Below are 23207 nucleotides of genomic sequence, written 5' to 3' on the forward strand. Positions count from 1 at the left end.
GTGTTTGCGTGCGTGCGTGTTTTGCGTGTGTGTGTTTGTGCACAGATGCACTTTAAGCTCCCATTCATCAGCCCCGGTCGGCTATGCCAGACTATATAGCTGCAGATTAATCTGCTTCAGCCCAACACTGCTGCTCACACACTCCTCATTAATCTAATTCCCCAGGGCCGTGTGTGTGTGTGTGTGTGTGTGTGTGTGTGTGTGTGTGTGTGCGTGCGCACATCAGTGTGTTCCTGTAAAATATGTTTACAACACGTGTGCCTATATTTAGTTTACGTGTGAAAGAAAACATTCGTTACGACACAGAGCTACATGAATTTTTCAGGATTGTTTTCGTGTGAGGCTCGTCGGATGAAATCCAGTGAGCAGAGCAGGTGGAGTGAAGCCGGGAAACGTCTAAAAACGTCTGAAGAGCAGCGAGAACCCGGTAGAATGTTCCAGATTTCAGTCCAGCAGGTCAGGAAAACATCCGCCTCCCACTCCAAGCGTCCATTCACGGCCTTTCAGCCGCCTCCGACTGACCCACATCATGGATTTCAAATCATTCATCGTAGAATTAGTAATGATACACATTAAAGATGAAGAGTTTTGAATTTTCTCGCACGTTTTTACACTGACATGTAAGAAACAGACATGCAGATCATATTATTTATGAGTTAATCTGCTCCAGATCCAGATCGAGTCCCCTGGACTTAGTCAGTGTTTTTTGCAGCTGCTTTGTCAGATTTGAGAGTTTCAATATTCACTCAGGATTTTTATTCAAGATTTTGATGGATTTATGTTTTCAAGCAGTAATATTAGTGAAGTGCTGGAGTTTCCTGCTGAAACAGGGAATTTTAAACATATGTATATATGTGTCCCATATATTTAATGATCCATACAGCTGCATATCTGCAGTTCCACTGCCCTCCACTAAATGGTGCTGTGATAAAAACAGCAGGAATGTTTTATAACGCGACTCACAAACTTTGCATGTTTTGGAAAAAATTGCTAAAAATTTGTTCTCTGTTTATTTTTTTTTGGTTTTGATGAAAAATCTCACCAACATGCTAGCCGCATCGTTTTCAGCGCCGCTGCTGTCTCCATTGTTTCAAAACGTCGTCGTGTAAACGCGAAGCTTCATCATCAGCTGCATGCATGTAGCGGCAGCGGTACGGCGTCCTGCTGGGCTCTGGGGCGCCCTGTTCGATTCCCGGGGCTGAAAAGTTTTTTTCTTTCTCAGACATTGAAGATTCTCCTCTCCTCGACGACAAAAAGCTTTTTTTTTCTCCCGCTGCTTTTATGTTCTCCTGGCCTCCCGCAACGCTGATTCCCCATCCTGCTGCTGCCAGATGTTCATCTCCTCTTCTTCTTACCTCATTTATTTCCTCCTGACCAGCCCCACCCCCACTCCTCCTCCTCCTCCTCTCCTCGCCGCCATGCTACGCTGCGCAGCGTATTAATTGCGGTATGAAACATTCCCAGCTGAGTCTTGGTGGGATTGTCGGAACCAATGAGTCAGAACCGCGGGAGAGGCGGGCGAGCGCTCGGACTCCTGGCAGGATCCGTTCCGCCCCGCCGGCCGGAGGACGTGGCGAAGCCGGCGAGCCCGGCGCTCGCCGTGTTTACTCCCGCCCCCCCCCCCCCCCGGACGAGTTAGCAGATAACAAGGCCGAACTGTTAAAACCTCGGCGGCGAGTTAAACATTCATGCGTTTGATGATCGATACATGCAGGGTGTCGTGAAGCTTAATGCTGAGGACGTCTTCCCGGGGACTCGTTCAGACGTCAATAAGTCATTTTGTGCGAGTCGAGCAGGAAATGCAGATTAAAGCTGACCTGGAGGTCATGTTCTCTCATGTTTGTGGACTCCTCCTCCACCTTCAACCAGCCAACCAGGAGCTTTTTGGTTTTATGGACGCCGGTGATTCAGGACGTTCTGCCCTCTGGATTTGGAGTGAAGTGTCGAGTTTCCGGTGAGTTAATGATCACTGGGCTGTTCTGGTCTTTAAAACATTATTAGAAGAGCATAAAGGAAGCCCGCACGCCGCAGAAGCTCTCGTATTTACGTCACGGAGATTTATCCTCTTTCATTAAAATGACAAGAAACCGAAAGGATCCACGGTTTAGGCGACGGGTGGACGGACCAGAGGTTTTCAACCTGTGGCTCGGGACCCATGTTGCTGGTTTGATTCCCCCACAGCCCCAGAGCCTGATCCACGCGGTGTGTGTGTGTGTGTGTGTGCTTGTCTCTGCTGTTCTTTAAGCTCCGCGTTGCTGAAGCAGAGAGCGAGCCTTGGTTGCCATGCCGATCTATCTTTGGTTACAGGATCAGGTGCCAAGAGACGGTTGGTCAATATTTATAGACTCATAACGGCGTGCTTTATGCGCGCGTCGCTTATCTTCTAGTCAATTTGTACGTCTCCTTCGCCCCCCCCCCCCCCCCCCCCCCCCCCCCCCCCCCCCCGCCCCCCTGGCCCCGCCTTCGATCCGGCAGGGCGCCCTCCCGTTTCCACCTCGCTAACCCCCGTCTCTCCAGCTCCCCGTTCGTCACGCCGCCCTCGCTCCGGAGCCGTTACGACTCGGCGGAGTCGGACTCCATCCGGGCGGAGGCCCTCCTTCGTCGGGGCGGGAGGGAAGACGGCCTCACACACTCCACATTGTAGCACAAACACTTAAGGGCACTTAGCTTAACCAGCTCCCGGCTTTTGTGCTGCGCTAGCAAAGAGGCTCGACTGGCCTCAAACGCTTTCTATAGGCTGTCCAAACAAGCCGAGAGAGACGGGAATGCAAAGTGTGCCTCCGCCTCAATCAATCCGGCTGTATTTGTACAGCAGCAGGGATGAACGACAAGGTGATAATAAGAGGAGAGGAGCGAGGAGGTGCAAGAACAGCAGTGAAAGAGAAGCTTTAAAGCCACGCAGGGAGAGATAATTCAATTAGAGTGGAGGGAAACCAGAGGACTAATATTACCAAACCTTTTTCTGCTCAACGAATGATTTGTTAATTGAAGAAAATTCTTGAAAATGTTGAGATTTATGAAAAAAAATGCATCAACAGAGAGTCAGCAGGTCTCCACAGCCTGCTTGGTTTATGATATAAATAGCTTTTTGAGCAACTCTCAGCTCGTGTGCAGGAGAAACATGCATGTTTGTTTGCGTCTGACTGTAAATCCTGAGATCGGGCCTGAGCTGAAGCCACGGCAGACGGATCTCCAGTTCACCCGCACATCCTCCGATCCGAGGTCTCCTCCAGCCCCGACTCCTGCAGAGTAATTACCACTGCTATTATTATTATCATCCTATCTGCTCACATGTTACAAAGGCTCTGGTAACAAGCGTTAATAATTACCCCCTGCTCTACATGCCTTGTTTTATCAGCAGCCCAAATCCCTCCATAGAAGCTGATTGGATGATTAAATTAGGGATTTTATACAAGGATTTGCAATTAAGAGGAGCGCTGTGAGGGATTCTCCGCTCTGGGGAGAGACGGCACTGATATTTATGCAAAGGCGGATCTGCTGCACTTCCAGTCGCACTAAATTGGACATTTCAGGCTGACTGACGGTCACAATGGACTCTGGGAAACGCTGGTTTGGATGTTTCCTTGTAGGAAACGCGGTTTCAGGAATCTGCACACACTGTCAGCGTGTTTTCCTCCACTTTACAGTCCCCGTTCTGTGTTTGAGATGAGTTCGGCTTCATTCTGGCCGTCTGCTCCTCTTCAGGGCGGGCTCTGATGAGACTGACGGACAGGAAGCTGGAGCGGATGGGCATCATGCACGACGCCCAGCGGCAGCACATCCTGCAGCAGGTCCTGCAGCTCCGCGTCCGGGAGGAGGTCAGGACCCTGCAGCTGCTCACACAAGGTAAACCCAGCCCACACGCTCACCAGAGGAAGGAGACGTGTCCACACACACACACACACACACACTCGTTCCCGGCGCTGGCGGAGCGGCGTTCGCGCTCACGCCATCTGCAGCCGTGGCGGTTGCTGCGCGTTTAAATAAAATCCCACAGGAAGCCACGAACCAGAAGGGATTATCTAACGACGAGAGGGACGCGCAGACTGTCGTTTCTGGTTTCTTCTGCTGCGATCGCTCACGTCCGGCCCGCACGCCGTCAGCGGGAGAGTCGAGCTCGAGGACGGTGAAAAGGGACGAACATGCAAAAAAAAAATAAGAACATTTATCCAGCGAGTTTGATTCAGGGAAAGAAAAACTGAAAATGAAAGATATTAACATCCTCAAAGCCTGATGCATGATTATGTTCAGGATTTTTCCAATTTGATCATTTTTACTGCAGTTTATTTGCATTTATTCTTCACTACAGAATTTCTCATAAATTATGCATAAAAAAGAAAAAGTGCTTCAACACCTTTTACTGAAAGGCTGCGGTTCAGTGTGTGTTTAAACCGTTTCTGGTTGAGCTTTTCAGCCTCACATCACAGCGAGAGTCTGGATTTTGGTGTTTTTTCAGAGCAGTTTGCATCTTAAAGCGTCTCATTTTAAATCTTAATTCCAAAAACTGAACACCTGTTTGAACTTTGTTTTCTTCTCTGATCTTTTTAAGTGACTTTTGATCGTCCCAGCCGGCGTGTTATGATTATGATTTTATATCTAACATGCAGAAATACAATTTTGAAAGCCTCAATGCAGGCGAAGCTTCACGTCCCCTCCTGTGACCTCTGGCGCCCCCCGGAGGGGGCTTGGACCCCAGGTTGAACACCACAGTTTTAGAGTACTAATTTTTACTCCTTCGCCACATACTTCCGGAGAGTGCGAGGAGTGTGAGGAGTGTTTGTGGCGCTCGCAGGGCCTTTACCTCAGCAGTATGTGGAGGTGCGATTTCCCTCCAGCACAGCCTGCAGGATAATCAGCTCTGGCTCTCTGACAGGAGAACTGATAGCTTCGCCGCTCCGCAAGAAATCTGTGCGCTCTATAAATACTCTGAAACTGGAAGGAGAGTTATTTTGATTTTAGGCAGAAATTAGTAGGCTTGAAACAAATATATCTCCTCTGTGGAAGTGTGGAGTCTGAACTGATGATACATCCTGATGAGAGCTTCTCGCAGCATGACGAGCCGGAAAATAAAAGAGAGGAAGGTGAGAGTGCTTCTTTAAGCTTCCTGTTAGAGCTGAATGTATCGGAACAAAGGTGTGAAGTGAGCTTCAGATCAGAGGTGCTTCATGTTTGTTTAGTAAAATAATCCCACAATATCCTTTAAATGTAAAGTTTTTCTTTGTTGTGCTGCAGAGCAGAACACTGCTGCAGAACACTACAGCAATCTCAACATGAAGATGTTTTAATGAAACCTTTTAATTGAAAATTTGGTGAATTGACGGACTTCTTGTCTTGAGGTAGATGATGGTTGACCGAAATAAAAAGAAGAAAGCGAGACAGAAGCCGCAGAAGGAAAGCAGCAGAGTGAGAAAGCGTTTTCTCACCTCGTCCTCCGTCTTCTACACTTTACGCCACGCCTCCCGTGTGGCGTGCTTCATAATACCTGCCAGGTACCGCTGCCCGCCGCAAACCCCCCCCCCATCGGCTGGCATCTGCACAGACTCCTAACAGGCTCTGCTCTGCCGCAGGGCCCGAGGAGCAGAACCCAGAGATCTTTGTCGCTCTGCAAAAAATTCCTGGAAAACATTTGGAGTGTAATAAAGCCCCCCCCCCACAACCCCCCCAACGACCCCCGTCTCTGCTTCGTCGGTCCCTCAGCAAGTGGAAGACAGAAAGAGAAGCTGAGTGCAGAGGGAGGAGAGTTTAGCAGAGTGGTGACGCTCGCTCAAGGCGACTGTTGGTTTCCCGTGGCTTTGTTCCGTTTGCTCTCGTCTTCCTCACTCTTCCTCCTCCTCCTCCTCCTCCTCCTCCTCCTCCTCTTCGCTGATGAGATGCAGACAGACGGCCCACCGGCCTCAGCAGGAAGCGGCCTGTTACAGGACAGAGAGGGACGAGTGTGTATCAGTCTGGAGTCACGGCGAACGCCTCGTTCAGCCCGGCGAGACGTTTTTCACATTTTAAACGTGAGGCGAGGATCCTGACGCTCATCTACACCACATCGGAGCGCCGGGCCTCTGAAAACCCTGGGAAGAACTGAAATAAATGCTCAGTTATGGTACGAATGTGTCTTAAATGAAATTCTGGTGCTTCTGCTGAGGTGAACGGCCTCAGTTCAAACTCACGCTAAAGCTCCGCGTTCCAGAAAGAAAAGAGACGTACGCAGGAAGAGAGCGTCCATGTGAGGACAGAGAGTCGGCGTGACGAAGGTGCAGGGAGGAGAGCGAGCTGTTGTAATTACTGCAGTGTACCCAGACGGAATTAGCTCGGCGGACAGTGATTAACCTTTAAGGCTGGCCGGGCCACGCAGGGAAATAATTAGATTTCTCCCTCTCTCTGACCTCCGCGTGTCGAGTCAATAGCTTCATAACAGTTATTTGACGATCACTCCCACCAGTTTAACCAGGCTTTCTTCACACGCATCAAACACAGTGTTACAGTCAGGGTGTCAAACATGAGGTCCGTGGCCCAAAGCTGACCCGCGAGAGGCTCCAATCTGGCCAAGCAAGGAAATTGTAAAGATTTCAAAGAAAACATTGATTTATTTATTTATTTTAAAGAAATATCTCAGGAGTAGGAGATGAAACTGAGACTCGGTGGCAGCTGGTGGTGAATTTCTCAGGTGAGGCGCTTCATCATTCCTCCATCTCAGCCAATTTCTGAGCGTTAACGTGCATAAAGCACTCGGCGATGAGCGATCCATGAGGAGCCCCGAGCCGCCGCGGCAGCCTCAGATCAATTCTTCTAAATTCAGTTTTTGCCTCTTATTGAAATGATCCAGGAATAATGAAGTCATTCGTATTTAACTGATCGAGCGGAGCGCGCGTCTTCAGTACGGGATTCTGATTATATTAAGGCAGATGCTGAACGGAGGCTTTGACCTTGAGGGTGGGGAGCCAGGTTTGAATCCCAGGAAAGACGTTAAACGTAAAAACTGCGCTGTATTTAAATGACTTGTTAGTTTATTTCACAGAAAAAAAAACTGTAAATGACAATATTTTTAAAATATGTCTGAGTGTGCTAAAACTTGAATGGTGTCTGATGTTGTTGCAGTCGCCAGACGTTATTTTAAAGCTCTGTTTTATTTCAAGGCCGAGTTTAAAGCTCAGCACGTCACGTAAATACAGTTTCTGTCAGTTTGAGTCCACTTGTCAGAGACTGCAGGACGGAGGAAGTGAGCAGGAGATAAAATCAGGAAAGGGAGACGCGTTTAGGAGAATGTAGACACAGAAACAAGTCCGGTGTGAGTGACGGTTAATAACAGATCGATACAGTGAAGAGAAGCAATAAAAGAGAGTTTTACGAAGTGATTTAAAAGTTGATGCTGTAAGGTCTCAGTCCAGTTTAACACCAGCTTAGATTTTTAGCTTGAAGCTGGTTGAACGTCCTCGTCTCTCCATTTTTTTTTATGTTTCACAATCAAATTCGTTCATATCCTGAAAATGAAACAGTTAAAGGTTGAATTTGAAGCTTTTATGGCTTCATTCCCTGTGCAGGTTTCTGTTTCATTATTACTTTTAATTTATCATAGAATTTTCTTTCTTCTGCTGAACTTTTTGGAAGAATTATCAAAAACTTTTTCCCCCATAAAGTCTCTTCTTATCCTTCTTCTTCTTTTACTCCCCCCCACCGTATGTGTATGAAAGCCAACCGTTCTTGTTTTCAGCGATTCTGTGTTTATATTTTCTATTAAAGATCTGACATTTCATCGACCTGTAAATCTGAAGCTAAATAGGTGAAACATGCTGACATTCAGACTGAACCTTTGTGCTTTAGAGGTGTTTTCTCATCGTTTCTGCTCTCGATGAATCAGATCTCGATCCTGACAGAAGCAGGCGAGGGTCAGTCTGCAGGGCGGCGGCTGAATCCGGTGATCTGTGAGGTTTTTCCAGGTCAGCGGGGGTTTCTGCCGTATCGTCTGAACAGGGGATTCGTGAACGCTGACCTTTCCCGAGGTGAAGCAGGCCCGGGTGTTTTCCTTGGATCTTTATGATTTCCCGGATGAGCGGGAGCCTCTGGGGCTTTCGGTATGGCCGGCCGCTTTGAGGAAGGTTTATTGTTGTTTTTGAGTCTTCTCTGTTTGCTGATAATGCCCCGCTCTCTCTAAAGCTCCTGAAATACTGCTTTTCCTTCCCAGGCTGATGTATCTTCCTGGAATTTCTTTGAATTTGGTCATTAGATGGGTCTGAAGCTTCTGGAAGCAGATTTTTTTTATATGATTAAATATGGCAGGCAAGAGGTCGTACGAGGTTTATAGGGATCTTTTCCTTGGAGTTTATTAGAACTTCATTACAGATTCATCCTGCTACTCACAGTGAGGCAGCAGCTCTGCGACTCTTGAAACTTTAGTGTTTTCTGACATCACAATAAAAATGCCCAACATATTGATTTTTATACATTTACGTATTGGATCTCACATTAATCCCATATTTTCTGGTGTTGCCTTTCTTGTTAATTAAACATACGACAGTTCAACATGAAATACAGTTGTACTCGCAGCTCAAAAGACCGTAAGCGGCATTTACAAGTGGAAAAGTCGAGCCCTCGTCACTCTGGTACAATTAATATCAAAGCCGGCAGACAGATTCGCATCTAGTAAAGGCTTTACGAGTTCAATCAGCTCGGCAGGTTTGTAAGCGTCTTAATTTGAGGCAGACAGGCCCGACGCGCCGTTAGAATCTGGGTTTAAAGTGTCCTCATGAAGACAGAGAAGCGGATCTTTGGACAGCCGACGGCGGAATTCGGAGGCCGGGGCGACAAACAACAGCGTCTGCCTTCCTTTTTCCAGCAAATTAAAGTGAGTTATGGCTTCATATTAACCTCTGTGACAGCTTAAAAAGTCAAACTCTGAGACAATGGAGAGGAGGGAATGAGAATGTTCAGATTAATTAGCTTGTTTTCTTGATAATGGCATCCAACCATTCAGATAGTTGTGTGTGTGTGTTTGTGTGAGTGTGTGTCTGTGTGTGTGTGAGAAACCCTTCACTGCCTGCAATGAATGTCTGCGAATTAACTCTAATACAAAGATCGAGCGCCATTAACTCCTCACGTCTCTCCCCTCGCCTAAGAAAGAAGGAAAAAAACCTCATTTTACTCCTCTCCTGTATTCAATTTCATGCTTATAACCATTTCAGAGTTTTCAATAACAGCCCTGCGCCTGTAAATATGCTATTACTGGCTTGTGAAATCATCACTCTTAAAAGAAACTTGAATTACACAGCTGACGGAGCCCTCTGAAAGTGCTTTTCTGAGTACATAGTGCTAATCTGTGAATGTAGACACAGGCTCACCGCTTATGCTTCATTTGCTGTAACAGAGTCCCGTTTAAAGGCGAAGGCGACGACGACTTTGAGGAAATTAGACAGAGACGCTTCACACTTTCTTCGGTCTGGTGTTCTCCTTTTGTTTTGCGGTGCACGTGTGTGTTTTTCTGCGTTTCTGCCATTTTCAGACTTAGAGGAGCTGCGGCGGCTTCGTCTCAGACACAGAAGTCTAGATTTCGTCTTCAGGTCCCAGTGTGGCGGCGTTGGTGGAGCGCCGCGGCCCCGAGGCCGCCGGTGAAGGAAGTTTTCCTGTTGTGCTTTAGCAGACCTCGGTTCCGTCGCTCGGGGCTCCTTAATGAATTATATCTCTCCGGTTCATGGCTTCAGAGAGGAAATCTCCTCCGACAGAGACGCGCTGGGCAGGATGTCCCTCCCCGTCTCCTCCTTTCACGCTATACCCTCGCTGCTCCGGCCGGGAGACTTTCCTGACGGGACGATCCGGAGCGACCGGACGAACCCGGCTCTCCGCTCTGATTAACAACCGTGGGTTAACGCTTCATGTTACAGCCGGACGATAACAAGGAGGCAAATCAATACCTTCAGTGCTGTTAGCATACCTGAGAAATGGTTCATTTTCTGAGAAACCACAAGCAAAATGTCAACGATCAGTTGTGTTTTTGTCAGGCATGATGGATTTCAGATGGTATTTAACCAGAAGAAGCACTCACGGCTGCAAACACACAAAGCACCACTTTTCAGTATATTTCTGCAATCTTTATCTACTGCCACTCATAAATGTCCCAACTTTTTGGGGGTTATTGTGAATTTTATGGTGCCTAAGACTTTAAAAAAAAGATCCTAATTTTTTTTTTCTAAATAACTATAAAACAAGATGTGAAATACTCCTTTCTAATCAGATGTCAAATAAAATGATATTATTGATTATAACAATAAAAAAAATAGTAATACTTGGTTAAAAAAAAAACTTATGTGTGAGTTTAATTCTGGGTTTCATGAGAACGGAGTTAAAATTAGTTTGGTTTAAAGGAACGCCGACCGCCAGCACCAAACCTGCTCACAGAGAGCAACCAGAAGTAAAAAAGTCCATCTCTATTAAACTGTCTTTCTTCACGGAAAAGACTCACTCAGCATCTGGATGTGGGAAAAAGTTCTCCCCGTATGCAGATGATGGTGTGATAAATATGGTCAAAGCTCTGCTAAATTCAAACAAACCATCTGCAGAGCAGCGGCTTTATAACATGGTAGAGCTCAGTGCGTGTCAGAAAAGAAGCATTTTCACTGATACATTTGGAAAAAATTGAATTGTCAAAGCGGGTTCCCAATGCTGCTTTCACGTGAATGAAAATAATTGAGCAGTCGGCGTCACAGAAACACTGCAGTTTATCTAAGAAACAGTCACTACAAGGGAAATGTCAACATTTCTGGTGGAAAAACTCCAAAAACAGACCAATTTACACATTAAACATACGGATTACTATTGCAACAGCACATCATCAGTAGGGTAAAACTAACCTGTCTCACGACGGTCTAACTTAATAAAAGTATCTATCTATCTATCTATCTATCTATCTATCATTTTGGTCTCAAACTTTCAGTGCAGTTTGGCTGCAGGAAAACTTTGTGATGACTAAAGATGTGCATGTTGACTTCCAGAATTCACCTTTTGCTTCAGCTTCGATGTAAAAGTGTTGAAACTTTCTGTCCTCCGTTCCGTCTGAACGAGGCGCTTGACTTCAGTGTTGATATCAGGGTCCTTGGTGAACGATGGCCGGCGGCGGCGTGTCCTGCTGGCCGGGCGGAGTGTCTTTACTCCAAAGTCTGTATTGAAAGCGTTCAGTCTGAAGTGTGAAGGAGCTCAGGGTGACTCCGGTGCTTCCTGTGGGCTTTTTTCTGGCCAATCAGATCTATTTTGCTGGAGTGTGCGGGGAGCTGAGAGCTCTCATTATCCCTGTTCTCTCCTCAGGCTGCTGCCCTCTGTGGAGGCACATCCTCCTTAAAGCTCCCCTGCCTCCATCCATCCACCAGCCCCTCCATCTTCTCCCTCTCTCTCTCTTTTTTTAACAGCAACTGAAGGTCAAATTAATTCGTTTTCATAATTTCCTGTCAGCGAGCTTCCCTCCGCGGAGACTCCGTCTATGGCTGAGCGCCTGAAAGATGTGATTAAGGTGAAGACAAAGTGAATCCCGGCGTCGGAGGAGTTTTGTTCCTCACTCATATAGATATACGAGAACAGGAGCGCCTGAATAAAGTTTGAGCCATTAGAAGCTGTTACGGCTTCGCTCTCGACAAAAGGAAACGTCATTCAGGAGCGAATTGCTCCGACAACACGTAGCGGCCGGACCTCGCCGAGCCCGGAACGCCAAACCTCCACAATGAAGCCGCACACGGTGATCACGCTATGAAATGGAGAGAGTAATTGCTTCCCCTGTTGAGAGAGCAAGGCACTTTTTTTTTATGGAGGTGTGACTCGGAGCCGGCGTTAATAATGAAGGCAGAGCGAACGCCCCGTAGCAGGAGGAGTCCGGCCGTGTTCTCCAAAGGAGAACGGGATGAAGGAGAATGAGGATAACTAATGCAGCATATTGAAAAGAATCCCCCCTATGGACAAAATACATTTTTTTTCTATAACCTCAAGCTACAGTTCTCCTTCACAATGCATTGAATTCATCCCGCTTAGGGCCTCCAATTACATTCTCCTCACTGGAAAGGCTTCGCACTGGACCTGCCATTTTCTTTATTTCTGCAGGAAAAAAAAAAGAAAAAAGAGCGAGAGAGAGAGAGAGAGAGAGAGAGAGAGAGGAGCAGCTTCAAGGTGAGCTGCAGCCTGTTTCATGTGGTTTCACTCGGGGAGGAGCGGCTCACGGACACAACAGACCCGCTCTTACCTCCAGCTCAAGGACAACATGTGCCGGTCCGTCCGCGAGCGAGCAGCGGAGGGGGGACAGGTGGACTCCCCTGACGCCTGTCTCGTGTGATCGGGCAGTTTCCCGACCTCCGACCCCGAGGCGCGGGGAAACAGATTGCTTTGACAGCTCCGCTCACATCACAGGAGTCTCTGGAGAGTCCTTGGCCGCCAGATGTCCAGGAGGGGCTGGATTGGCCCAGTAGTGCGGCCGTGGAGCGAGGAGGCAAGCTTCCAGAGCGGAACAGACGCCGGAGCGTCCGTACAGCTGTGATCTGAAGGCCAGGAGTCGTGAACGCCGACCGAACTCCAGGCGCCTCGCACGAGGAAACGCGGTGAATCAGCAGGTGTCAAACATAAGGTGTGAGGGCAAGAATCGGCCAGCTGCAGGGTCTGCACATGTTTAACGGAATTTCAGATCTTTCCGCAGATTTGGACTAATTTTAGTCGTTTCAGATCAAAATGACGCTATTTTTCTAGAAAGATTTTATAACGTAAAGGTTATAAAGCTCACTTTACTGATGGAGATCAGATTAAACTGACTGTGGTTCCTCAACTAAAGTTTGCATCGGAGTGAGATCAGAACCTTTTCCCTTTTTTTTAATGCTTTTTTTTTGACCAGAAGTGGCAGATAAGGTTTCACCAGGCAGAGCCACACTCATCACTTTATCGTGAAACGAGAAGCCGTCCAGAAGCGGCGGTGTATCGGCGGTGTTGGAGCCGCGCTGGTTCCACTCAGTCTGCTGCCTCTCCGACCACCTCCGGACTTCCAGGAGCCCAGACGGGCTCGGACAGACCAGACTCCCGAGCACACGCCTGCCGCTTCCCAGCATTCGCTCCTGATCCCACTAACCCGGATCAATAGCCAGAGGACACTTACTTTACTCCGAGAACAGCCATTACCCCGTAAACATGCCCCGGCGCTGGCTCCAGACGCTCTCGCTGTAATGGAGAAGAAGAAACTGGCAGCGGAGGAGCTGCTCTGAGGTCGCGTGGCAGAGATCCCGGCCGTTAATGTATCATCAGCGCGGAAAAACCATAATGTGTAAACGTATCGCTCCTCCACGCTGTTTTAATGAGATCACTTATTAATAAGATGAACCCACAATGCCGAGCGCATCTTTAGAGTCGAGACCTGAGGAAAACGGAAGGGCGGGCTGCAGTCCACCTGGTCTCACATTAAATAAATGGATTTCAAAATAAAATAATGACTGAGATCTCACAGTAAGCAGCACTTATTGGTTGATGTTGGTTTTCCAATTGAATTAAATAAATGCACTGCTGGGATCCAGACAGAAAGGAAACATCGCCGATACGTATATTTGCACATTCGCTTCTGGGATATAAAATACTACTTTTAAATTAACTGCTTGTCAAAGAAAAGAATAAAACATGATGGGAAAAGGAACCTACTGCCATCTCGTGTTGTCAGGTGTTTTTTTCGATTTAGATGCATTCAGCTGCTGATTTTGGAAGAATTAATGCTACTTTAGGGTCCAAAACCAAGAGCAGATTGTCCCAACACCAAGACAAGACTGACCCTAAATAAAGACCAAGACCAGGAATTTAAGGGGCTGACACCAAGTCAAGACCAAGACTAGAGCGTCCGAAGACCTAGACAAGACTCGAGAGTAGTCTCAGAACTGGTCTAAAGTACCAAAAAAACTAGTTATTGCCTCCCTGTGGTGAAAAGACTGAAGTAAATGTGAGGAGGAATCTCTGTCTGCTTCAATCCCGCATTTCATAAATAACCGTGTGATCTGATGGGATCGTATCAGTGGGCAGTTTAAGTCGATTCGTGAAGTTGAAATAAGAGAAGCTGACAGTCGTACTGACTGCACAAGTAAAGTTTTCCCTGAGAGGACTTCCTGCAGACATGAGACGCCTCGCAGCTCCCGGCTGTCTGTTTGCGTGAGCGTCGGGCGGACTCATCCGGCCTAATCCTGGAGCGGCCGTGACAGACATTAGAGGAATATTTATTCACTGAATCATCTCAGGATGCACGGCGCGTCGCGGGAGAGTGAGAGGAAGGTGTGGAGTGAGACGGGAGCAGGGATACCAAGGACATTCTGGAGGAAATGGGGTGCAACCAGCAGGTACATAAAAGGAAATGATGTATATTACGCCAGCCTCAGACGCTGGTTTGTGTACGGAGGATTTATGGCGGCGTATTTAGCAACAGTGCAGCGGCGCACCTGATCATCCATTATTATTGTAACATCCCTCACTCCGGGGGCAGACATGATTGATGGGGAGCCGCTAATGACTTCGGCGTGAAATTGTTATTGCCGCGAACGTGACGAACGGCGCTTAAAAAGGTTCTGTTTGCGTTTGGACATTATCCGAAAAGGACACAATCATCCGTCAAATTATTTCTGACACAAAATATCCTGAATCGTTAACAAATGAGCTTGAAAAACAGATGCCGTTCCAAAACTTTCGTGCTGTGTCCAACTTTTTTCATTACTTGTAAACCAGACGAATGGTCGCTTAGTCTGAAATCACTTTAACACTGAAACAGCTAATATGCTCAGCTGCCTTTTTGCTAGCAAAGTAGCGCTAGCGTCAAAACTAAATTATTTCAGTTAATTTTTTTTTGTTTTTTTTTTTATACTGCTTCAACACTATCAAAGCTTTATGCTCTCACAGCTAGTTTAAACAGTTGCTTTATAGCGAGAAATGTAGCGTTGGCTTCAAAACTGTAGTATGATGAAGGTGCCAGGTGGCCGAAATTATTTGTAGAACACTTCCCAACTTTTCGAAAGTGCTCCGTGCAAATGAGTTAAAGTGCATCTTTTTTGAAACATCCTGCACCCTAACACACCACTGCCGCAGTAAATACTTTCTCTGCGAGTAGATGTACAATAAAAATCATTTCCCTGCAGTGTCATGACTGTCAGTCGACATTCTGCTGAGACTTGGTAGCTTTATAGTCGACAGTGATGACTCCCCACTGTTAGTGTCTTTAAACGTGTTGTTCTCTGTGTGCAGGTGTGTGGTTTCATCGCTGAAACAACCAAGAGCGCCCTCTCATGGCCCGGCGTGTTAATTGACACTGACACCCCATTCAAATTGTTTCAAGTAAATGTGAAACTTTCTGAAATGAAAGTGTAAAAAAATGAAGTGTTGTCACTTGAAACGCTGTGTGAACGGGGCCTTGATACACTCACGGCTGAGGAACCGGCCTCTTCAGCATCACAGTCACAATTAGCCCAAAGCCTGATCAATGTTTGAACGTTTTCACCACCTTTCTCGGTGAGCTCGCTTATTGTGAGCAGAGTAGCATCAACACTAAAGCCACACTGTAACGTCTGATCAGTTCTCTTCATCTGGAAGTCCTTGACACCGTTGGTCACGTTCACGATCGAACCGCGGGTTTTCTCTGAAACAATGACCAGTCATTCAAGGCTGCAGCTTTCAGTGTCTTCGAGTGCTCTCATCGGTTTGTATGGCGGTGAATCGCGCAGAGCAGCGGCCGCTGTCGTTTCACCGCGTTCCAGCTCCTCTGTCTTCATGAATGTGATCGTACTCGGTGGAATCGTCCTCTCGCCGCCGCTGCCGCTGAAAAGCTAACGTGACACTTTAAAACAAACTAAAATAATACATTTTGAGAAATCAAAGGCAGGCTTTGTATAAGAAACGCCGATCAGCCCACCCCACTTCAGTTGTAATTGGTGCCATTAGTCTTTTTATGCTCGACTGGCTGCCAAAATGTCAGCCTATCTGTTTCCCTCCCGTCACTTTTTTCCTCTTTTCTTTGAACTGTCAGTAATTAAAAGTGATTGTTTTATTGTTTCCATGTCAAGCTCGAAACTTTGAAATGGAAAAAAAAAAACTTCAGTTTAATTGAAAAAACAGGATAATAATCATTTGTTTTATAATGGCGTTGTTGGAAGTGGCGTGACGGCGAGGCGCTCGCTCGGCGCAGGTACTTCTCCGTGCACGTGGCGCGGCGTTGCGCCCGCTGTGTGGGTCCTGATGAAAGCAATTAAACATGACAGCGAAAAAACACCGTGTCCCGGATGACTCACGCTCAACATCTCATTGACCCTGCTGGTAGAGTGCGGCTTTCAGCAGAGCAGAGGGAGCGGCGGCAGATAGGGAGCGAGCCGCCACACCAGCCACCGGGGTTTCAGAAAACACGAGGAGTGGTTTTATCCTCTTTGTCGCTGCTTTACTCCACTGGTACATCCAGAGTCAACCATCCGCTTTGAACGTGGAGAACATGCAAACTCCACGGACTCAAACCAGAAACCCTCCCATGAGGATTCTCTTCTATTGGATGTTGCTAAATGATACAATGATACATTTTAAAACATTAAAACACTTTTTGATTTCTCCCACAATGTAGAACTTTGACGAATTGTGGAACTCTGGCATATATACACAACATGGAAGCGTAACACTGAAGAACTCGGATACACTCTGGAGCTCTGACACATAGTATATCTATACCTTTAGTTTAATACTCAGCTGAAATTGAACACACCATTTTCAACAGTAAATATATTTCTGAAGGTGCTGTTGGACATTTTCACCAGATGTTGGGTTACAACGCATGTAATCCACACACGCAAAGAAATCAAACCGTGGTCGTCCACAAGTGAAGTTATGTGTAATAATGTGAAATGACAGAGGGAAAACGTATCGAACACATGAAGGGAGGGAGGTGCAAAAAAAAAAAAGAAGCAGGGAAAGCCAAAACGCCAGCTCATTTCAACCAGTGGTTAGAAAGCAATCTTTCCCCTTGTCAGTGCAAATTCATAATAGCTGGCTCAGGCTCAAATGATGGCCTGTAAGAAGGTGTCTCATTACCAAGGTGTCACACAGGAAAATCTCACGATGGGTAAAAGTGGCTCTGAGAACCTTCACAGCCTTATTGTTATAAACACACAGCGATGGCTTTGGTTAAAGAAGAATTTCAAATCTCAGGTTCATGTGGAAAGAGCATCAATTCACCATGAACTGACCACGACCAGGCGGCGCCCGCAGGATTCCCGACAGCAGTGACGTTTGGAGAAGGCAGCACCATGGCGTCGGGCTGCTTTTCAGCTTACTGTACTGACAACCTTCTTATGATTGAAGGAAGGATGAATGGAGAAATGTTCTCGATAAAAACCTGCTGCCGTCGACCAGGAGGATTCAGCAAGACCATGATCCCACGCTCCTGTATTTTCAAACTCCAACGGATTCCAGAAACCGGGAAGAAGCCGCCGCTCTCTGAACACGATGAAGGCTTCAAATCACGCTGTGCTGTTAAATAAAGCAGCGTTCCCGTTCCGCTACCTGCTGCTGTGGTTCTGTCGCGATGCCGACCGCAGCAGAGTTTGCTGGATGCGTCTGTAAACGTGGACGTGGGAGAGAGGCTGGCGTCGCCTCACCTCTCAGGTTGTGAGTCTGTTCATTAGCGGAACATGGCCTCTGGCAGCTGGAGCATTAATAGTGAAGCATCCGATAACCCCACGACGGGCGGCGGGTTTTGAAGCTGTCTGCGCTCCTCAAACGTCTTTCAGACGACACCGGTTTCAGCTCCCAGTTTTCAAGCAGAATTAATTGTGAGCGAGTCGTGTTTTTTATCCACACCAGCACCTCAGGACCTCCAGCTTCTGAGGCTTTTTAACTCTTATTTTAATTACTTAATAAATATTTAGAGGCTAAGGTTGCCTGAGGGATGAAATATAAATGAGGCCTCCTTCTTCTCCTCTCTCCCTCATGATGTAATTCTCGGCACATCTTCTTTCCTCCCCGTGTTGAAGGGTTAGTTGCAGTTTGAGAGGAGGTGTGAAGTCTGGGACGGAGGTGCAGAAACCCCACAAACTTGCACATCATGAGTGTTTTTTTCTTCTTCTTCTTCTTCTTTTTTTTCCTCCGTCGCCTCCGACTTTCCCAGGGCTCCTGCGAGTGATGTGCGTGCCGCCGCGGAGGAGTCTGGGGCTCGACTTGCCCCCCATTAAAGATTTAGCTCCCTCACAGAGGGGAGCTATTAGAGACGGGGGCCCCTGCTCCTCGGGAAGCAGTTTCAAATCAGGAGCAGTTTGTTGCATTGTCAAAAGATTAAAGGCAGTTTGCTGAGAGGTCTTTTCGCTATTCCACGTGATTGATCTCCCTCCGCCCCCTCGTTCGCACCATGAATGGCGAGCGCCGCCGCGCCGCTCTTCTTCACATTCTTCATTATCTTCATGTTGTCTTCTTGCCGCCGCTTTATTAGAAGGGTCCTAACACTGAGTCTGAAGCTGCTTTCTTTCCTCTCTTCTCTCTTTAATCTCGTCTTTCCTGCCGTTTCCAGTCTGATTGTGGTCAGCGGCGCTCTGCTCCCGCCAGTCGCCGTCCATGTGGGACAGTCCTGATATAATTATAGCTTTTGATTATCCTCCAAACTGACCCCGGGATGGCCCGGCCCTGATGTCTGCCAGCTCGCTGCTGCTGCAGCGGCTAATGAGGGACGCCCGGCGTTTCCCGCTGCCGGCTGACTGCTTGATTTATTGTCTCGCTGCCTTCGTACCCGCGGCTGCCTTCCTGTAACGGAAAAGCTAAATAATGGAGTTTGCTCTGCGACTGATGTACCTATCCTTTGGTCTTTTGCTGACAAGCGTTGTAATGCTAAACAGCCGTTCCCGGCGCCGCGGCCGTGTTTAATTTCTCAGGCGGAAATTAGTTTTGTTTTAGTGTCCCGTCGGGCATTGAACATAACCCTCCGACATTAAAACCTGACATGCAGCGCATTGGCAGAATAAAAATGCAAATATGGACGGAGTCTATCAGGGTTCAACTTAATGGCGCAGATGGGAACATATATCCTGAAGATTTGTGGCGAATCAGGAGCAACTGAAGCGGCGCCGCGACACACGGTTTTCACACTTTAAAGATCCTGTTTATTACGGCGTATCTATCAACCCCAAAACGTCAGCCGTCCCTCAATCACACCCCGGGCTGCCAGTCACGGCGGCTTTCAGCCGCTCTGATTGACTTCCTGTGTCAGACTCGTCGCCGCTGCAGCGGGAGCAGAAATAGTTTCTTCACCAGGACAAACGGCGGACGCGCAGTCCTCGCTCTGCCTCCTTCGAATCGCAGCCGCATCACTGCAAACATCGCACCTGGGTGTGTTTGCAGGAGTCTGGAATATGTGAAGCCGTGCAGCGCAAACCGTACATATAGTTATGTGCATATATATGTATATTTTTTTGCCTTTGTATTAGAACAGAAGATGTTTACTGCACACGTGCGCACACGTGATATTCCCTGCAGAAAACGCTTGCTTACATTCCCAGGGCTGCAGCCTGTGCTGCCTTCCGTTATCATACATTCCTCCACATCAGGTGCTGCAGGAGCTTTTATTCTGAACGTCGACGCATCCGATGCCTCCAGAAGCCTCGGAGGATCAGAGGTCAACCCGGGGTCAAAGCTTGGTTTACATATCCCGTGCGCACGCTCTCTGGGAATCTTCTCTATGTTTTAAACATTGAAAGATATTTTGGTGACTGCTGTGATGAGGGAGCTGTCGGCAGCGAGCGGCGGCTCGGAGTTAAACCTCCTTCCTGAGGCGCGGCGGATCGTTTTGCTTCAGTCGTCAAAAACTTGAACGTGAAGCAGGAGGAGTGAAAACTGCAGCGCGGCGAGAGACGATGGACCATGAACTTGGTCCAAACCGTCCTCGAGCTGTTTACATGACAGCGATGCTCACGGCCACTGAAAACCAAACATTTTGAAAACACCGTCTCCATGGAAACGGAGGAAACTAACTTTTTGAAAACGCTCAGATTCCATCTCCGTGGAAATCCGTCTTCATTCTCCGGCACGCCAACCAAGTCATTTTCAAAGTTGTCAACGTTGTGCTAATTTTTCTGAAACAAAAACGGTAAGATTTACCTGAGCGGTGCCTTTTCCACATTGAAACCTCTCCCTCGGCAGAAAACCCTCCACGTGAGCGCCGCGGCGACTCTTTAACGAGCCGTCCGCCGCCGCATTTTTAATTTCCTATTTGAACGCCCGCATTGATCTCGGCGGCGAATGTTTTCCGAACGGCCGAAGACAAACCTGTTCTCCACGAACAGAGACGTTCGCCCTGCGCGCGCGCACACACACACACACACATGCACACTCTGTAATTAAAATGTGTGTGTGCTGGTGATGAGGCGAACCACACTTGGTGTTTGTGACCTTGGTAAATCAAAGGAAACCTCTGTGACCTCTGGTGTACACGCACACACACACACACACACACACACACACACACACACACACACACACACACACACACACACACACACACACACACACACACACACACACACACACACACACACACACGAGCCCGGTGGTGGTGTCCTTTGCGTAATTATGCAGACGGAGAGAAAGTGGCTGGCGAGCCGCTTTAATTTGAATCCCTTCTTTCACCCTCCGTGTTTCGCTAATAGTTCCATTTACTGTAATTTGTTCTGCCTGAGGCAGTGACTCATAACAAAGGCATTTGGGTGTAAAACAAATGTACAGCACACGTGTGTCTGCGCGCGCGTGTGTGTGTACGTGTGCACACGCGCCGTCGTCTGCCCCCTCTCGGAGTCTCTCGCCTCCTTTTCTTCCTCCCCCTTCACCTCTGCTGCACAATCAACGTTACAACTTTTGGCTGCAAGGAAGTGCAGAGTTATTGCGCGCCAGTATTTTAAGTGCCGCCGCTATAAAAGCGGTGCAGGACGCAGACGCCGTGCGGGGCTGTGTGGCGGCCGTTTACTGCCCTGGCACGGCCGGATCGCCACGCAGCGCACGCCCGGGGCGCCCCGCGCCGCGTCCGTCCGCGGATATTTACGAGGGACGTATTATTTTTCATTATGCACACATTAAATCATGCGTTGATTGTGATTCCTCTCTGGAGCCCGGAGAGGTTTATTTGCCTCGGTTACCTCAGCGACTTGGAAGTAGTTCACTTTTGATTGGCTGTAACTCTCCCGCTGTCTGCCGTGACCCCAGCACACGGCGAGCATTGTCTCTGATCCGCAGCTGTTCCCAGCTCATGGCCGCTGGTTTACGGGCCGGTCTGGTTCTGGTTCTGGTCTGGTTCTGGTTCTGGTCTGGTTCTGGCTCTGGCTCTGGTTCTGGTTCTGGTTCTGGCTCTGGTTCTGGTGGGAGGTTCTGGCTCTGGTTCTCGTCTCCGGCTGCAGCTTGAATAGATGAGAGGGCTGTCAGCCTCGTCAAAACGCACATATTCACCATACAAAGCATCCAGAACCAGATCTGACTCCGGTCCGGTGGTCACAGGCCGGCACCGGGTTTCCCTTCACCTGATCAGCCACAACATTAAGACCACTGACAGTTGGTGATGGCTTCATCATGGCTCCTGCTGGTGGATGGGAGAAATAATAGAGTAAAATGGTGAAATATTGATGGAAAATAATGTAAAAGTAATGGATTTGAGGGAAAAAGATACACTTTTTTATTAACTCAGTTTAATGTCTCATTTGACTCTCATGTGAAAACATAAAAGTCAGTTTTCTTTTGGAAAGTTCCGCAACTGGTTCTGGTTTAGCCTGGACCTGTTTTGGGTCATTATGTTGCTGTTAGATCTATTATTACTCTTATTACCGTAACATATTGTGACTATTAGTATGACTGATACAGCTATTCCTACCACATTAATAACAGCTGTTACTATTTCTACTGGTACTGTAGTTATATCACAACTACTAGTAATAATAATCATATTGCCAATAATAATATGTTGTACTGTCCCCTGTGATACAGTCACTCTATTCTACTGATATTACCAGTGTCAGTGCGGCCATTAGCAGTAGCACTGATACCACTATGACTATAAATAACCTTAAACCTTCTCCTGTTTTTACTGACCCTCATATTACTATTACTACTACTACTAATAATGCATTATTTACTGAGCTGGATGGAGCCTCTGTTTGCTCCGCTCAGCTGAAAGTCGATGTGTGAACAGTGGTTTGGACCGCGGACCCTCAGGACCCGGCGCTCCCAGAATAACCGATCGTTGGCCTGGTTTCTTATTCACGCCGTGATATCGGGGCTCTCTGGAGACGCAGTCATTTACATTTAGCCTAAATTCACACTTGGCTTTAACCCCCTTAAGTACGCGGGATTAGAGGCGGCAGAGCTGCGTCCGACAGCTAATATATGTTTCACATTGTTACACACAAACGCCTGGGAAATACACACACTGTGAGAAGTGTACAGGCAGGTTGTACTATTTAGATGTTCGTCATTACAGTTTCTTTATCTCTGTGCCAAAAAAAAAGAAATAAATTACACACAAACACACAGGAGGAACATGCAAACTTTGCATACAAAGCCTGAAAGCTGGGATTACATCAGATTATTATTATGAAAACACCCACATTTTCCTTTTTCTCACAAATTGAAAAAAAAAGTGAAAACGTTCATGTTTTCATGAAAGTTAGCACTTCGCCTCTTCTGCATTTTACATTTTCCAGGAAAAAAAAGCAAACCAAAATATGACAAACACTCAACAGCATAGATTTTATTTTAAAGATGAAAAACAAAAATCTAATCCAATAATAATAATTAAAAAAAGCTGAACAGAACAAAGAAGTTTTAAAATTAATTAAAAATTTATTTCAAAAAATGCTGCATAATAAAACAAAAAGGCTAAAAACAAACCCAAAACAGCAAACAAAAAATAATCCAAATAGAAACCATAAATACCAAAATTATATTAAAACGAACAAAAAAGGTTAAAATGAATTTAAAAAACGTTAATGAATAAAAAATTGACCGAAACACGAAATGATAATTAAAGAAGAAAACCCAGAAAATGACCTCTCCAGTCTAATCGTCATTGTCTTTTTACGTCTTTGGTTCAAAAGTGCTGAGCCGAGGTTTTCCAGGAGTAATTATTTGGGATTCGTTGTGTCTGATGTTAAATCTCTGCTGTTCTCGCTCTGGACAGACGCCGGTTTCCCTGAAAGTCACTAACCTGGCGATAATTTGACTAAAGTTCAGGCCTG

General features: G+C 47.0%; 1 protein-coding gene across 2 annotated transcripts in view; it reads left to right on the plus strand.

Annotated features, from left to right (window-relative positions):
- samd12 (sterile alpha motif domain containing 12) overlaps positions 1-23207 on the plus strand; it is a 93580-nt gene that overhangs the window by 34530 nt on the left and 35843 nt on the right. For both annotated transcript variants that reach the window (XM_030082160.1, XM_030082159.1), the window contains exon 4: positions 3706-3846. In XM_030082160.1, the coding sequence (XP_029938020.1) occupies positions 3706-3846 (141 nt within the window). The remainder of the gene's footprint in view (positions 1-3705; positions 3847-23207) is intronic.

Source organism: Salarias fasciatus, chromosome 22 (assembly GCF_902148845.1).
Source record: "Salarias fasciatus chromosome 22, fSalaFa1.1, whole genome shotgun sequence".
Lineage (NCBI taxonomy): Eukaryota > Metazoa > Chordata > Actinopteri > Blenniiformes > Blenniidae > Salarias > Salarias fasciatus.